The 18,740-nt window shown below is 39.2% G+C and overlaps 1 protein-coding gene across 1 annotated transcript; it reads right to left on the bottom strand.

The window, feature by feature from the left end:
- Positions 1–2,368: 2,368 nt before the first annotated feature.
- Positions 2,369–3,250, bottom strand: LOC115745733 (probable glutathione S-transferase). The gene is made up of 2 exons (XM_030681302.2): positions 2,839–3,250; positions 2,369–2,754 (listed from the first exon to the last, which is right to left on the bottom strand). The coding sequence occupies exons 1-2, from the start codon at positions 3,151–3,153 to the stop codon at positions 2,413–2,415; spliced, it is 657 nt and encodes a 218-aa protein (XP_030537162.1). The 5' UTR covers positions 3,154–3,250; the 3' UTR covers positions 2,369–2,412.
- Positions 3,251–18,740: the final 15,490 nt, after the last annotated feature.

Genomic DNA, 18,740 nt, shown 5'->3' with positions numbered 1-18,740 from the left:
TTGTCGCTAAAATTAGTGACGAAAATAATGATTCGTCGGTAATTTTAATATTTTCTTTGTTATTTTTATTCAAAGTGCTAATTTTGTGACGAAAATAAAAGTTCGTCGCTAATTGGTGACAAACGTTGATTTTCGTCGCTAACTTTTAAGAGAAGAATTTGCAACAAAAAAAGATATTTGTCGCTAATTGGCGACGAAGCCTATTGTCATCGCAAAGGAAATTGCGACGAAATATTTTTCGTGGCTATTTTCGTCGCAAATTAGTGACGAATTATTTTTCGTGGCTATATTCATCGCTAATTAGCGACGAAATTTTTTCCGTGGCTATATTCGTCGCTAATTAGCGACGTATTTTTTTTCATGGCTATATTCGTCGCTAATTAGCAACGCATTTGTTTTCGTGGCTATATTCGTCGCTAATTAGCGACTAATTTTTTCGTCGCTATTTTCTTCATAAATAGCAACGAATATTCATTTTGTCGCTATTTTCGTCGGAAATTAGCAACAAATTTTTTCCATCACAAATTTTTCGTGGCTAAATCCGTGTTTTTTTGTAGTGCCTGGTAGCTACGAGTAGCTCTCTCACTCTTGTCGAAGCGTCAACTCATAAAGATGGAACAAAATATAGGAAGATTGTTGATTCTCTTGCATTCACAAGACATGATATTGCTTTTGTGGTCAACAGAACTACTTAGTTTATGCATCAACCAATTAAGTTATATTGGAGTACGCTAAATGTGATTTACGTTATCTCAAAGGTACTTTCAATCTTGGCCTGCACTTACAAAGTAGTCCCTTTCCATCACTTCATACATTCTCCGATGCTGATTGGGCGGGCAATCTCGATAATTGTAATTCTACAACTACCTACGTTGTCTATATTGGTCAAAATCTTATATGGTAGTGATAAAAAAAACCAACATCCTTTGCTCCTTCATCCACCACAACCAAGTATCCCATTGTTTTTGCGAAGCTTCTTAGCTCCCATGGATTCATTCTCTCTTGCATGAACTTGGAGTATCTTCTTCAACCACGCCTAGCTTTTATTGTGATGACATTGGTGCTATTTATGTGTGTGCTACTCTTATTTTTCATGCCAAAAGTGAACCATATTGCCATTGATTATATACTTTGTTCGAGGCATGATTAACAAAGGTCTGTTGCGACTATGTCACACATCAACTCATGGTCAACTCGCAAATGCACTAATAAAGCCTCTTGCACCACAACAGTTCATTCATATACATTCCAAGATCGGCATTCGCGATGGAACACCTCTCTTACAAGGGAGTATTGGAGGAAATATCACTCTACATCAAAGCAATTTTAGAAATTGCTCTGAATAAGCTTAAGAATAGTCAAGCAATTCATGTACTCTTGGCAAGTGCAGCAAGAGTTTCCAAAATTAACAAACTCATTTTCTCTGTTCTTGGATAGAGGATTCTATCTTTTCATGTGTAGAGGTCGTCTCTCGAAAGTTATACTATTTCATTTATTCTAGCTAATGTCTTTTCATAAATCATTAGCTACCTTGCGCTTTACATGCATGTAAGAAATAACGGTAAAGTATATTTTATCCAATATTTCAAATAAGAGGTTGATAATTCTTCATATAGATGCATCAAGACAATCTTTGAAGGAAAAGCTGAGTCTGCAGAGATATAGCCTATGAACCAAAAAGGTTTTGTCTTCTTGATGAAGAGATAGTGTAGTTTAATATTACAAGACCTGGATATCAGGTCAAAGAATTAAGTGTTGTGATTCCCCTAGTCTAGAATATTTGCATTCAGACCACTGAACGTCTTGCTATCCAAGTACAAGATTGTTAGATTCTGTACGTGATAGTTTGACTGGTCTACCAACCACGATAGAAAAATTACCGAAGGAGATAGAGAGGTATCTTGAAAATTGGGAAGAAACAACTCTAAGACGAAATGAATTTGAGGACGATTTTCTCAATAGCAAATCGAATTTGAGATTTGTTTCAGGTTTTAGATTTTCGAACAAATGTCAAAGGTTGGAAATTCTTCGACGAAATAGGAAATCTAATTCTTCAATGATCGCTCTTCGCTCTCGTTTGGACCAGATTGTTAGAGGTCTTATCTCAGACATAAGACAGTCCGACTTGGATTTTCCTTGCTTTTTCCATCTATCCACTAACCTTTATTTCCTTATATATTGTTTTTGCTTTGTTTGCTAAGGCTGGAACTTGAGGTTCATGTTCGCTAATAACACAAACATAATATGCTAAACGAAATTAACAAAATGCGGCATACAAGTTATTAGCTGATCCCGCAACACTCAAGTACACAAAGGAACTCACACAAGTAGAAAGAGCTAAGCCTCGTCCAAAGGAGAAGGGTTATTGAGCAAACGAGTCGTGAAATGACCATAACGAGAAATCAAGAGTAGTTACTGCGCCTGAAGCTTCTTCCTGAGCTCCAACATGAAGTTATAGACCTTGTGCGGGTCGGGCAACGACTTGGCCACGCTCTCCCTCTGCATGCAACGCTTGGCCCATGCCACCAACTTGGGACACTCTTCCCCGATGTTAAAGTTGGCTAGTGTCTCCAAAGCATAGAACCAGCTGTGGATCGGTATTAGCGACACATCCACATACCCAAACCTCTCGCCTCCAAAGTAAGCCTTGTCCCCAAGCTCTCCCTCCAGCATCTTCAAGCACTGGATGTTCTCCTCCTTCGCCGCCTCCTGGGCCTCCTCCGTTGGCGCCCTTACCACTCGTCCCAGTGAAATCTGCACCATCGTTTCATTTTCCGACGTTAAGCACACTTATAGAGGAAATGTGTTGTTAGAGATATTTGAGCGTTGTAGTCTTACCTTCTTGTCCACGTAGTCCGCCCAGAACCTAGCATGGGCGCGCTCGTGAGGATCGGATGGCAAGAGAGGGGACTCAGGACCCCAGGTCTCGTCGATGTACTGGACGATGATGAGGGACTCGCAAACCGGCTTGCCATTGTGGATGAGGACGGGGATTTTCTTGTGGACCGGGTTAGTCTGCAAGAGCAAGGGGCTCTTGTTGCTGAGATCCTCCTCCCTCAGGTCAAAGTCCACGCCCTTCTCTCTCAGGGCGATCTTGGCCCTCATCCCGAACGGGCTCGGCCAGAAGTCCAACAATATCACTTCCTCTGCCATTGAAACTTTGGTAATCTAAACTCAAGAAATGCTTCTTCTTCTTTTTCTTTTTTTATGTGGTGAAATGAGGTGAAGAGCCGGTGCTACTCATATAGAGCAGAAGAGAACATTGATTGAGGCTTTTCTTTCCAAGGCGGTGCTGGCGGAGGGGCGGCTTCGTGCTGTCATTGCTCGCGTCAGTGTCAGGTCCAAATGAAGTCTCCATGCCCCGGCCGATGAGGTCACGGCTTAGGTGTCGCATGAAGGAGAAACACAATATCTTATTATAAGTTCGACTGGTGACTTAAGAGTCCATGCTTCCATCTGTACATAAACCCTGGAATATAATATGATATAAATCGTTGCCCGACCAGTAGTAATCCACGTGACATTGCAGGAGTTTTTGGCCATGGTGATTCTTGACTTTTTAAATTAGGGTTTTTGTTTACGGGGATAGGTAATGTCTAAGAAAAACCCCACCTTTTATCGCATTTTCAATTATATCCCATCTTCCAAGGCTGGCATTAAAATACCCAACCATTTTGTTTTCACCTCAAGAATGCCTTGCAGTGAAGCTCCATTCATATCTCAAACAAAAATCTTTAAAGTTGAAGGTATTTATTTTATCAAAAGAAAATGCTTCCTTAACAATATCGTCTGGGACTGTATAATATCAACCGTAAACTCTTACATCATCATCGTATATTGCATAAAACACTCATTGATTGAGAGATTGTGTGATCATAAATAACTGACAAGAATCGTACAACTTTTTTGGAGTCGTGTCCATTTTACGAAAGCATGGGTAAAATTTTGTAAATAACATGTGAGAAGGGCAAAAAGGTTTCTAAAAGATATTCCAACTGGTTGGAATTTTACCTACGAGTTGCTTCGTCAAACTTTTGATTACAAAGATTTATTATGTATGTTTATTTCGCAAAATGTTCTTGAAATTAATTTACTTCCCCAATATTAGGACATTTACAAAAAAAATTTAGAATTTTTGAAATTTTTTAATGATGCTACTAATACTTTATCTGGTATTTATTATCCTACTGCGTATTTATTTTTAATAGAGTGTGTTAATATTGGTGGTGTTTTTAGTGAATATGAAAAAGATACTGAATTAGCCGGGACTATTTTAGTAATGCGAGAAAAATGGTTACATTATTATTTCAAAATTCCTCTTGTCTATTTAGTTGGTATTATTTTTTATCCACATATTAAATTACATGGTTTACTAGATTATATGAATGTGTATTATTATGATTGTTTACATTTGGAAGATGTAATAGATATTTCAAATATACAATGAGAGGTTAAAAAATCTATAGTAGTATTATATAGAGAATTTTGTAGTAGATGTGGTTTAAGTGATTGTAGATATTTACAATCTACTCGACTCGAAAGCGAAGATGGTGGTTCACTTAGTAGAGGGTACAATATGCTCAAGAGTAGATAAGAAAAAAAGAAGGCAACATGTAGTATTTTGAATTAGAAAAATATTTAACCACTCAATTTGAGTTTTGTGATACCAAACACAATACATATTTTCAAATCTTGGAGAGGTGGAAGAGTCGCCCAATCTATTACCCAGTTTTCGCCCTCATCGCTTGCCAGATATTAGCAACCCCTTCTTTGACAGATTCTGTTAAACAAACATTTAGTGCTGGAGGATTAGTTTTGGACTCTCACCGTTCAAGATTAAGTCCGGAGTCCGTGGAAGCTCAAGCTTATGTCGACGATTGGACGAAGGCTAGATTTCCACACCAAGAGCTGGATTGAGAACACGAATTCTTTAGTGAGGATTGTGGAGATACCACCGACACGGGTACCACAACAGGTAGTGACGATTGACGATGAGGTAAGTTGGAGTTATCAAAGGTAAAAGAATTATATGGGCTTTGATTCTTCTATCCCCAAGAAGATATGTAGGCGCTTAATGATAATTCATTAAGTTCAAGCCAATTCCTCTCTCTCTCTCTCTCTCTTTTTCCCAAATTTTATTACAATATATAATTTGATTATAATTTATTATGTTTATTTCATTATTTATTATTTTAAAAATTAAATTTATAAAAGGAAACCGGAACCTCCGATTCCACCTTTTGTAGGAACCGGAACCGGCGATTCCGAGAAACATGCCACGTCTATTCTAGTGTACTTCTCCCATCACAATTGTTACTGATACCCACATGTTCTCATTTGATGATCATTCACTCCCACAATAACATTACAAAGCCAAACATATACACACAGCCACCAAATATCCTTTACCTCCCTCACCCAAACGAACTTGTGTTTCCCAAGCCTTAAAAGACCCAACAAGCTGCTGTGTCGGAGGAATTTAATATAATCCTCCAAAATGGTATATGACAGCTTGTACCCCTAGAACATCATAATACTAGTGAGTATGTGGTTATTTCAATTCAAGTAGAACTCAAATGGTAGCATAGCTCGATACAAGCCACAACTTGTCGCTAAAGGATTCCACTAATAGGTGGGACTTGACTATGGCCATACAGTTATTCTAGTTGTTAAACTTGCCACGATATGGATTTTGTTTTTGTCTAGCCTTACCAACCAATTGACCTTTTTTACAATTAGATGTCAAAAGAGCCTTCTTATATGGCACTCTTATGGAGTAAGTATATATGCAACAACAATCGGGTTTTGTCAATAAGTCACATCCTAATCGCATAGTGTCAAGCACTTAGATTCTTTATCATTTCATTTGGATTCATCCATTCCCAATCAAATGCCTTGCTCTTTATTTACAAACATGATAGAATCATTGCTTATTTCTTGATTTTATGTAAATGATTTGATCCTAATAGGAATTAACGTAATCTTTTTGCAAAAGTTCATAAGAGCTCTTACAAGTAAATTTTTATTAAAGGATTGGCAAAGAAACATGAAAATTGGCAAGATCATGCAATTAATTCAACGAGAGATAACCAAAGAAATAAACGATGAACAGTAAAGAACACAAAAGATTTACGTGGTTCGGTTTGACAATCGGTACCTACTCACGGGAAGAGCCAGTAGCAAATAATCCACCAATAATCAGACAATCAAAGTTACAATAGATCACACGCTCAATTGTTTCCACTACTGAAATTAATTCCATGCTCACAGTGTTTATAAATAAATTAATTCAATTTGAATATAAAGCTCACGGCACAAATCGCCAAGTGTTCGAGCCCAACTAATAGCTTTAGTTATGGTTGAACCATGGACATCTCCATGTTTTTTTTTTCTCCATGCAATGGCTCATGAAAGCCAACCTATGAAGTCTTCTTTTCCTTTTGTATGGTTGTGGGAAGGGAATATAATTACATAACATTTTCTTTTCAACTGTGAGATTAGCAACATGTTGTGAGGCACAAAAAATAGATAACAAATAATTAAAAAGTATTATGGAGTCCGCTCCTTCAAGAATTCGTGGCTCACGACATGATGTTATTCTCATAACCATAAAAAAATGTTATGCTAGCAAATTCCAAAGCAAAACTAGGCTCTTATCTTCTTTCCTATCATTACTACATGTGCCACAAGTAACTATATATTTAGACAACATATGGGAGCCTCTTGTTTTTGTACTTCTTTTGTCCTGCAAAAGGAATCCAATGTATGGATCCCTATGAAGAGTCCACTTTCTTGATTTGTCAAACTAGTCGAACATGAAATTTTCTTGTTTTTCGACAAAAACCAATCTTCAGTGTTATTAAGTTCCACCGCCCTCTAAATCGAACTTCGGTTCTAATTAAAGGCCACTCTAGATTTTTAACAATCAAAATTCTCCCAATATGTCATGTTTCGTACATGGCTCAAATTCAAGACATAATTTAATGAAGGGATATAGGTAATTTACATTACATCTTGAGAATCGATGTAATCCGCATAAAGTCTGGTCTCTTTGTCACACAACATAATGATATAAGGGACATTCTTATTCGAGCAGCCATGTTTGGAACCAAAAAGGTTGCCACCACCTAGACGAGGCCATTTGGAACCGGGGGCCCGGAATCGGCCCGTTGACCGGGCCTACGGTTCCGACCGGTAAAAAAAATAAAAATAAAAGGTGGGGGGGGTGGAAGAGCCGTTGGGCTCTTCCCCCTCCCAACAACCGTAATGGCTCTTGTTGCAACGGCCAAATTAGCCTCCCCAAATTTTTTTTTGTTTAAAGTTAAATAACCTTCCCCTTCTCTATAAATATCTATCTTCCCCCTTTCATTTTTCTCATAAATCCTCTCAACAATTCTCTCAAATTCTCTCAATCCGCTCAATTCTCTCAGTCCCGCATCAATTCTCTCAATCGGATTTCGGATCAATTCTCTCAAAAATGGCAAGTGGAAGCAGAAATACTGGAAATGCCAAGATGGCGATGGGAGATTCCGAGTATCCTCTTCCTGGATATGATCTTCGTGAGTATACATATTGGGAAGACGATGACCATAATATCAACGTTGTTCCCATTCCGAACATCGAGTACGTCCCAACACAAGAAAGTCTTCATCCTCCTATTGGTGTCGAAAAAATGTCGACAGCAAATGAGCTGGAATGGAAGGGTTGAGATAGTACATCCGATTTGTGACTGCACTTCAACAAGGTATATGATGAAAGCGAAGGTAAGTATAATATAAATTGTAAATATTGTTCGCAGACATACAAATTTATCAAAGGAGACGGCTACGTAACATTCCGTCGGCATATGATAAAAAAACATCCAACGCAAGCGGGGATCGACACTAGGCAACAACAAATTTTTGGGTACGTGTCGCGACCTAGAAAAATAAACGAGTTAATTTTCGGGCTAATGGATTATCAGGTTAATTAATTAACCTAACTCGGACTCTCCCAAGTCCATACCAAATCGCAACTTAAGGTTTAAATAATTAACATGCAACGTGTTTTGAATTTGGAGTCGCCACTAATCATTTTCGGTAGGTTGATTAGAAACCTAAATAAAATAGCGGGAGAAAACTATCTTATTTCCGCGAACCGGAGATTTTGAATTCGGGGATTTGGTTACGCTAGATTACTCTAACGCCCTTTCGGTACCATTTTCATGAAAAATATTTGATTTGGCAATTTTGATGGATTTTACTTGAAATTCAAAGATGCAATTTTTTGGTTTTTTATCTTCTTTTTTATGAGAATGTAAAACATTGAACTTTGTGCGATATACACCATGGATGATTTAGAAAGAAAGAAAACGCAGCCAAGCACGAGTATTTACAGAAATAAATTAACATGTAATAATGCTAAAATTTGGAACACGTAGCATGTCTAAAATAAACAAACAAATGTTCAAACCAAACGATTACATTTTTGTAGATCGAGATGGAAAGGATTACCTTCTATTACACAAAAACTTACTCACATACACGTTATAGTTCCCTTCAAGATCTCGGAGCGGGAAGAACGCGGCTGTCGTCGAAAATGGCAAGCAATGGCGTTGTTGGGTGGCGAGAGGCGAAATATTTGTCGAGACTCGTCGAAGATGATGCTCGACTAAAACTCTTTTCTTCACTCTCGAATTTTCTCTTCTAATTTTTCTCAAGAACTCTCTTTTTCCTCTCTAAAAATTCCTCTCAAAAACTCTCTCAATTCTCTTCCACTCTTCCTAAAAACTCTCTCAATTCTCTTCTACTCTCTCTCTCAATTCTCTTCCACTTCCCCCTTCTAAAACTCTTCTCAAGAGCTCTCTCTTTTATAGGCAAAGTTCTTCATCCTTCATTCTTCACCTTCATTTCTTCACCTTCCATCTTCATCTTCTCTTCTTCATCTTCATTTCTTCACCTTCCATTTTCATCTTCCCTTCTTCATCTTCATTTCTTCACCTTCCATTTTCATCTTCCCTTCATTATCTTCCCTTCATCATCTTCCCTTCTTCATCTTCTTTTCATTATCTTCCCTTCATCATCTTCCCTTCTTCATCTTCTTTTGGTATTTGCAATACAGATCCCTCGAAGTTCCAAGTATTTGCAATACGGTCCCCGAAATTTTAAGTATTTGCAATACAGTCCTTGAAGTTTCAAATCTTCTCGGTGTATTTTTCCATCCCGTGCCTAGTCTAGACGCATGCTAAATTAAGTGTTCTGCTTGCCCAATTATATGCCAATGCAATGTACGCTAAAAATAAATATGTGAGATGATTTTTTATAATTTTTATGCAAAAAATAGATTAATCAAAATTTAGGCGTCAACAGCTGCCCCTCTTTGAGTGGAGGCTCGTAGAGGTTCCGCTCAAAGACAAAATTGAATCCTAAATTTTGACAAAGGCAAATTATGGATGAACTTTTTGGTGGGAGTTTTAATCCCATTTTTTATGTAATGAAGTGATGCATGATATGCAAGATCGTAAATAACATGTGTCATAATTTCCCTTTTTCATGTTAGAGAAACCCGCACATGGATCGCATACAAGAATACTCGTTTTACCAAATTTCTCGTAAGCTAATGGTTCTCTTAATTTCCAAGCTTCTTTTGCGGATGCAAGGATTTTAAGGTATTTGGCCTATCTCGTTATCGTAGACTTCTCCCTAATGCAAGACAAATAGAAGATATGTGTGTCGTTTGAGATCACAAGAGCTACGTCGTTGTGAGTCGAAAGAAGTGGGATCAAGTTCACAAGAGCTACGTCGTTGTGAGTTGATTAAATGTCGAAATCGCCAATGCATATGTCTTCACGATTCGATAAAGGGGAACCAAAATCATAAGAGCTACGTCATTATGATTTGGTTTGGATCAAAACCATGGATGCTTATGTCTTCATGATTTGATAAAGGAGCCGAAAATCATAAGAGTTATGTCATTATGAGCCGACTAAAGGTCAAGATCACCAGTGCATACGTCTTCGTGATTCGAGACCGAAATCATAAGAGCTACGTCGTTATGATTTGATAAGATGTCAAGATCGCCAATGCATATGTCTTCACGACTCGACGTAAGAGGCATACTGCCCGAATTGAACAATGTTTGATAGGAGCACCATTGAATGGAATCGATAGGTACAAAAGGGGCATATTGCCTGAATTGAATCATAACAACTATCATCAGAAGAGTTGTTAATTTGAAAAGGGGTTCGTAAAACTTACCCGGGTTCTCCAAACGATTAATCAAGGAACGAAACAGTTGTCGTATCGCACTGGTAGGCATTTGCCAGCAAAACTTGCTCATTCAATAATCCTTGGATGAATTTCGAGACCTTGGGAGGGAACTCGAACATCGGGAATGTATTACGTATCATAGAATGTCGGAGGTAACACACACAAACATATTCAACAATGAGTATAATGCAATCACTCATACTATGGTTCATGCATAACCATTCTGTCAAGTTTGCATTACCAATTTTGTCCAGGGAGGTTCTCACATGACGAATACCTCGAATGTGAGCTGAATGGGGGACTTCGGTCCGAAAGGGCTTTCTCTCACTCTCGAGAAAAGCTATTTATCCCGTCTCGAGGATTCAAGAGAAATCACTCAATCTTTCCATCATCGCATTCGATAAGGATCCAAGTAATCTCGCAATTGATACGACCGAGTCGATCCGGAGGTCTTGATTAGGACCGTAATGAGAGCTAGGTCAAAGGTTTACAAAGGGGACTCCAGGTTGAGTCAAGGTCTGCTGAAATGAATTTCTTCATCATTTGCTCCGGATTTACAAGTCAAGAATCCCGCAAAAATGAGAGAGAAATAATCTTGCTCGAACTTCTTCGAGTGATGCTTAAAATCATTTAACTCTACGTTAACTCAAGTGCCCTAATCGAAGAGACTTTGGAGGGTTATAACGTAGGCTAGGATTGGGGACCGAGGAACGAAAATGCTCGTTTTGGCTCGAAATTAAATGAGAAGGGGCTTGACGTTGGTGATCATCGCCGACTAGTCACCGATCTTGGTCTTCCGGAAATGTCTTCAGAAAGAATACCATCATTGAATGAGGGATGGTAGTTTTCTACTGAAAATTGCACTTTACAAACCGATTTCTTGGGGAGTCTTCTTCACAACAAGTGTCTGTCAAGGATTTGCAAGAGACACAATGCAAACATGTACATGGAATTTACAACTTAACATGCAAAAATGTACATTCAAAATTCAGAAGTACTTTACAAATGAATGTGCATTGGCCTTACTTTTGGTAGGCACTTTGCTTTTCCTATGCTTGAAATTTTCATATGAGATCGCCTTTGCTTTTCTTACTCCCGACTCTCATTTTTCTTTTTTTCTTCTTTTTTTCGAGAAAAGATTTCTTTTCCTTTTTCTTTGAGAGCCCTTCGACATCTCTTTATTTTGCTTTTTTTTTTTTTTTTTTTTTTTTTTTTTTAGAGCGGGCCCTTCTCCTTTAAGCCGAGTTTGCCTCTCCTTTTTTTTACAATCCCATGACTTTGAACCAGGAATTACAACAAGCATAATGATCATTCGGGAATTCTCTCGTTGACTCGACCATCTCCAATTCTAATCCTTGGGAAAATGCTATCTTCGCCTTTGGAATGAGCAAATGATCACCAATAGGGGTTTAAGAAATGAATTTGCAGGCTCAAGTGGGCTATGCAAAGAATGAAGTGTATAGGATAGAGAAGTGAATGATCTTCATCATCCTAAGGCACTTGAATTAAAATTCGAGTATAAATGCAAAGAAACACCCGCAGATTAATGTTAGTCCGAGCAAGAAAATTTCTAACCATTTACCTCGTGTTGCTGTTAGAATTAACTCGTCTGGACCCCGATGTAGGGTGGTTCTTGACAGGGGTAAAGAAATGAAACCACCGCTCAAAAGGGGTAATCAATGGATAACCCGTAGTGTTTAGGATAGAGAAATGAACGCCTCCGTTACTTCGGTTATCGTACCTTTTGCGAGAAAACTCTTTACCTCGGGGAATGCGGAATTTGGCCACCGTTCATCTCGCCTGAAAAAATGGGACGTGTTTGGGAAAGGATTGCCTTTCATCATCCCGCCTCGCCCCATTCCATACATTCGATGTATCTTATGTAGTTCATGTTCCTTATTCAGAGTTGGTAAATTAAACATGAGGAACAGTCATGCGCAAACTATGCAATGTATGAGTGTTTTTGAGCATATAAAATGCAACAACTTTTTATCTTGGTGGACAGAATTCGCAAGCACATAAGAAACTTCTTAGGGGCGTGGATTGGGAGTTGCCCCTGCTCATGCAAATGAGTTGCAAAACTTCATTATCCGGTTCGAGACATGAGATTGTCAAAGGCTCCAGGAATTTCTTATTTCATTAATTTTTCAAGGAGAATGGATACTTCCCTATCCGGAAAGGCAAAGACCCCCGTAAAAATCAAAAAGGGAAAGCATCAATGTACGTTCTCATGTTCTAAACGAGTTGAAACGATACCGCTTTACCCTTGTACGTATTCCTTGTAAATTTTGAATTTGAAAAGATCGATTCATCTGGATCGGATTGTATGTTTGTGATGTTATCTCTCCGGTTTTGTAACCATCCGGGCTGAGCTTCAATCGGCATTGAACTGCGAAGTAAAAAGATTTTTATTAATCTTTGTACATTGACGCCAAATCCTAGGATCGAACCCGAGACGCCTCGGACCACTATCATTCCCCCGACCACTAAGCTGTGGTGTTGGTGATTTTCAACTTGTCATTGACATTCATCGGGATCTGATTGTACCCGGAGAAACCGTCCATGAATGAGAACAATTCAAACCCCGCAGCACCGAATACGCCCATCCTTCTTTATGACTGGGACTATATTGGCAACCAATCAGAATATTCTGTAGTCTCAAGGAATCCGACGTCAAGCACCTTCATGACTTCCTCTTTGATCTTCCGGACCAATTCTAGTCCGGCCCTCCTTGACTTTTGCACCACCGGCTTAGCCGAAAGATCTGTCGGCAAACAATGTTCGACAATGGAACGGTCAAGACCGGGCATATCTCGCATAGGACCGTGCGAAAATGTCCCGGTAATACTTCGGAGCTTAGTCAAGCGCTCGTCATCTCTTTGGAAAGGTTTGCCCCGATCTTAACATCTTTAGGGTTTTCCGCATCGCCTAGGTCGACCGAGACAGTTTGTTCACCGGTCAAGGGCTTGATCTCCTCATGTCGTTCGAAATCCCGACGAATTTCCTCATAATCTGGACTGGACTCATCTAAGTCGTATACTTCTGGATCCACTAAGTTCCCCTCCCCTTGAAACATAAAGTAACAAAATCAAAAGGACAAACAGGGCTTAATTGCGGTATGATTTTTTGAAGAACTTTTTTTTTTTTTTTTTTTTTCAAAACCGTGGGACATGAATTCTTGAAGAAGCCCAACCCTCGCTCTTACCATGATGACAAACTTGTTGGTCGTTGGTTATCGTCATCGGGTTGGTTTGGGATACTTCAACAAGATTCGAAAAATGGTGCAATTTTATTGATATGAAATTACATCTTCTAGGAAAGAAAATCCAAGAGTGCAAGACAGAATAGAAATCCAAATGCGATCCAAAACCTAAAGGAAACAGAAAATGTCCCATGTAGGGGATTGCATAAACATAAAGATGTTACTCCGAATCTAAACCCTCCAGTGGATCATCACATATGGCATTAATGAATGATTTGGAAGGTTTAGGCGCCGGTAAGGTTCCTCCTTATGCGCTCCGTCTTCGGATATAGCAGCAATGGTTACATCATCAAAACAACCGGCGATATCGAAGACTCCTTCATCCTTACTAGCACCAACCTGTCTGATTCCCAGCCCGAATACAGCATTAACTTTACCGGAATGATCCGGCAAAGGATTATTATGGACATTTGGCTGTTTGTTGCCTTGGAATGAGAATGCTTTAGAATCCAGGAGATCTTGAATCCGATGCTTCAAGACAAAACAGCCATCAGTGTCATGTCCAAGCTCCCCGCAGTGGTAATCACATTTCTTCGATGGATCATATCTCGGCAAGCTCGTATTCATGGGTCGTAGAGGCTCGGAAGTCAGTAAACCTCTCTTACGCAGAACCGCAAGTACCTGCGACGGGGTTCCCGGTAGAGGGGTAAACCGCCGAGGAGACCGTTGATTCCCTCTTTGTCGTTGCATGCCGAAATTAGCCTGCTGCGATTAGGAATCAGTACGACCGGCGTCCGGGTCGTGGGTTTTTGGCCGTAGGTCATGTTGACCTGTGGGGCCGACTCCTTGTCTTTCCTTACCACAAACCTCTTAGTCGTCATGGCAACATCACCGTACCAACCTTTCTTCATGTCGTTCTCGATTTCTTCAGCCATTGCGATGAGATGGCTGAATGACGTGGCAACAGATCCCAAAATTCGAGTTCTCATAACTGGCGGCAGGGTGGAAACAAACAATTTCATGAGTTCCCTTTCGGGAGGGACTGGTTTCACCTGAGATGCCACGTTCCTCCACCTGGTGGCATATTGCTTGATTGTTTCTTCCATTTTCATCTCAAGCTGCTCAAGGTCCTCTCTGGTGGTGAGCACGTCCAAGTTAAAGCTGAAATGTTTGATGAAAGCATTAGCTGCCTTCTCCCAATCATCCATCCGGTAGATCTCGTAGTCTGTATACCATCTCATGGCAGCTTCTTTTAAACTAGCCTGGAAAGGTCTCGAACCATTAAGGGACCGTTGGTCGCATGCTTATTCATTCTTGCCTGGTACATCCGGACGTGCTGAACCGGGTTGGAAGTTCCATCATACTTCTCAAAGTCGGGCATCTTGAACTTCTCCGGCACCGTGACCTTTGAAAAGACAGACAGGTCAATCCGGGGTATGTTGTGAGTCCCCTCAACCTCTCGGATCCTCTGTTCCATTTGGGCCAACAGTTTGACCGTATCACCATTCAACCCAGGGGCCACAGGGTTGGCTTGAGGGATTGGGACTACGGGCGGCGTGCTCGAGTTCACGCCCGTGATGATCACATCCTCTAGCGGCATTGTCGGATATGGAGTAGCTTCTAGGGCTTTACCGACGTTGTCCGTAGGAGGAATTAGAGCAGGAATGGTTAGCGGCGGGCTGGAGGTGGATGATTGAAGTTTGGCGGCAAAGGCGGCCATCATTTCCTCCATCTTTCGGGACATCATCCCTTCAAAGCGCTCGGTCAAGGAGCCAAGTTTCTCATCCAGGGCAGCACTAACGGTGGCGTTGATGTCGGCCATCCTTTTTGCTACCGATCGGGTGATATGTGGAGGATCCGTGATAAATTACCTGTACGCAGTAACAAACCCAAAATTAGTACAGGGAGCAAGAATAGCGAGCCGGCCCATGGCATCCCTCTAGACTCAAATGAACAAAGTGATTATGACCAAAGGATTGAAACATGTAATTTTCAGTTTGTCCGCTTTTACGAAAAAATTCGTATTAATTCGTACGTTGATCAAAACATGTCCAAATTTTACGAGCTTGTAGTTGAGAAGATGATGAACAACTTTTATGTTGGCCAATCGGACTAGAAATGCACGGATCAAATCAGTTTAATGTGTCTTTCCAAAAAAATCACGTTCAGAAAACTGTTATAACCGCATGTTGTTGAAAAAACGAAGGGCCATCTTAAATTATGAATTTAATTCTGAAATTTTGCAAGATATTAGTTGAAACATAGGTCTACAACTTTCGTGTTTGGCACTTACTCAAAGCTCGATCGTAGAATTTAGTAAAAATCGCACAACAGGAATAAGCCAAATCAAAATTGAGGACAACCGATGAAATTGTAAAAGCTACGGAAGCAAAGTGCGAAATTGAAAATAAGACAATGAAACTTCTAAACAATCAACCTAAACCATGGACCGGCTCAAAATAAAAATGAGATAACAGGGTACAAGAGACAAGAAATTACCTCTCATACGAAGAAAATGCCAATCACAAAGACATGCGCATGAATTGTGAGTTTAAATCTTATTCTATCTATCCAAAAGGCTTTTGCAAAGTGAAATGATGAACGAAACGACATGTCGCAGCCTCGCAAGACAGTCATCATGACTAGTCGCAACCTCGCGTACAATAGTCATGACTAGTCGGGTCCAATCACATCGGCTTGGTTCGGTCGACAAGGGCAATTCTCATGCATCGTAGCCTCACGTGTATGAGAACGACCCTTGAGCCATTTTTTGAAAAAATTTTCGGGATCCAGATGGGATAACCTTTAGCGAAACCTTATCGCCAAGGTTAAAGAACCATCTAAATACCATCTTAAAACTATTAGTGTGACCCAGGTCCGATCACGGGTAGTGTGCGGTGTAGTGCAAATACGATAAATCATGCACAACAATTAAAGGCAAACACCGCTTCAATGATTCAAAAGTTAAATCACAATTCCAATTCACCAAGCCTCGCAAAACAAAGGGTTAGCCAATCACTCCTCCCCTTATAACTCCCAATCTGCAAAAACATTTAACACCTAAGAATGAGAATTCAACCAAAGTTTACCAAATCAAGTGATTTCTTTTCATGAAATTATCTCGGCCTAAGTCCTCTTTGGGTCCCCAATGAGTCGCTAAGTCTGTCGCGACCTAGAAAAAATAAACGAGTTAATTTTCGGGCTAATGGATTATCGGGTTAATTAATTAACCTAACTCGGACTCTCCCAAGTCCATACCAAATCGCAACTTAAGGTTTAAATAATTAACATGCAACGTGTTTTGAATTTGGAGTCGCCACTAATCATTTTCGGTAGGTTGATTAGAAACCTAAATAAAATAGCGGGAGAAAACTATCTTATTTCCGCGAACCGGAGATTTTGAATTCGGGGATTTGGTTACGCTAGATTACTCTAACGCCCTTTCGGTACCATTTTCATGAAAAATATTTGATTTGGCAATTTTGATGGATTTTACTTGAAATTCAAAGATGCAATTTTTTGGTTTTTTATCTTCTTTTTTATGAGAATGTAAAACATTGAACTTTGTGCGATATACACCATGGATGATTTAGAAAGAAAGAAAACGCAGCCAAGCACGAGTATTTACAGAAATAAATTAACATGTAATAATGCTAAAATTTGGAACACGTAGCATGTCTAAAATAAACAAACAAATGTTCAAACCAAACGATTACATTTTTGTAGATCGAGATGGAAAGGATTACCTTCTATTACACAAAAACTTACTCACATACACGTTATAGTTCCCTTCAAGATCTCGGAGCGGGAAGAACGCGGCTGTCGTCGAAAATGGCAAGCAATGGCGTTGTTGGGTGGCGAGAGGCGAAATATTTGTCGAGACTCGTCGAAGATGATGCTCGACTAAAACTCTTTTCTTCACTCTCGAATTTTCTCTTCTAATTTTTCTCAAGAACTCTCTTTTTCCTCTCTAAAAATTCCTCTCAAAAACTCTCTCAATTCTCTTCCACTCTTCCTAAAAAACTCTCTCAATTCTCTTCTACTCTCTCTCTCAATTCTCTTCCACTTCCCCCTTCTAAAACTCTTCTCAAGAGCTCTCTCTTTTATAGGCAAAGTTCTTCATCCTTCATTCTTCACCTTCATTTCTTCACCTTCCATCTTCATCTTCTCTTCTTCATCTTCATTTCTTCACCTTCCATTTTCATCTTCCCTTCTTCATCTTCATTTCTTCACCTTCCATTTTCATCTTCCCTTCATTATCTTCCCTTCATCATCTTCCCTTCTTCATCTTCTTTTCATTATCTTCCCTTCATCATCTTCCCTTCTTCATCTTCTTTTGGTATTTGCAATACAGTCCCCGAAGTTCCAAGTATTTGCAATACAGTCCTCGAAATTTTAAGTATTTGCAATACAGTCCTTGAAGTTTCAAATCTTCTCGGTGTATTTTTCCATCCCGTGCCTAGTCTAGACGCATGCTAAATTAAGTGTTCTGCTTGCCCAATTATATGCCAATGCAATGTACGCTAAAAATAAATATGTGAGATGATTTTTTATAATTTTTATGCAAAAAATAGATTAATCAAAATTTAGGCGTCAACAAGACGCCAATCCTAATACTCAGCCTTTATTCCGTTACACGGATGCACTTTATAAACAAACATTAGCTGAATATGTTGCCCTTGATCATGCTCTGTTTACTATTTGTGAAAATTTTAATTTGAAATATTTGATAAATACTGCGTTGGTTCCGCAAGCACCAACTATTCCGAAAACTACTCTTAAACGAAAACTTTTGCATCTTTATAAGAAACAAAAAAAATCTTTGGCAAAATTTTTTGCGAAATTCAATGGACGTGTGCATTTAGGTAGCGATATTTGGAGTGATCCTTAGCAAATTCATTCTTATATGGGTATTACATGTCATTGGATAGGTGATGACTAGACCATTCAAAAAAGACTTATTACATTTCGAGTTTTTGATGAAAATCATTCAGCTCATAATATTTATAGAATAATTAGACAAGTTTTAGAAGAATATAATTTGATGAATAAAGCATTTTCAATTGATTTTGATAATGCCGTCGTAAATAACACTTACATTCCCGATTTAAAAAATATTTGCAAATCCTCTTTTGGCGGATAATTTTTTCACATTAGATGTACTTGTCATGTTTTAAATTTATGTGTACAAGATGGTTTACAAACTCTTGAGAGTTCTCTCGCCCCAGGTTCAATTAAATTTTTATAGAGTCGTGTCCATTTTATGAAAGCATGAGAAAAATTTTGTAAAC

The sequence above is a fragment of the Rhodamnia argentea genome, chromosome 10 (genome assembly GCF_020921035.1).
Source record: "Rhodamnia argentea isolate NSW1041297 chromosome 10, ASM2092103v1, whole genome shotgun sequence".
NCBI lineage: Eukaryota > Viridiplantae > Streptophyta > Magnoliopsida > Myrtales > Myrtaceae > Rhodamnia > Rhodamnia argentea.
This window is presented reverse-complemented; position numbering and strand designations above follow the sequence as displayed.

Coding starts and splice junctions, on each gene's coding strand:
- LOC115745733 (XM_030681302.2), bottom strand. CDS start 3,153: ATGGCAGAGGAAGTGATATTGTTGGACTTCTGGCCGAGCCCGTTCGGG. Junction 2,755..2,838: donor CGGACTACGTGGACAAGAAG/GTAAGACTACAA, acceptor ACGATGGTGCAG/ATTTCACTGGGACGAGTGGT.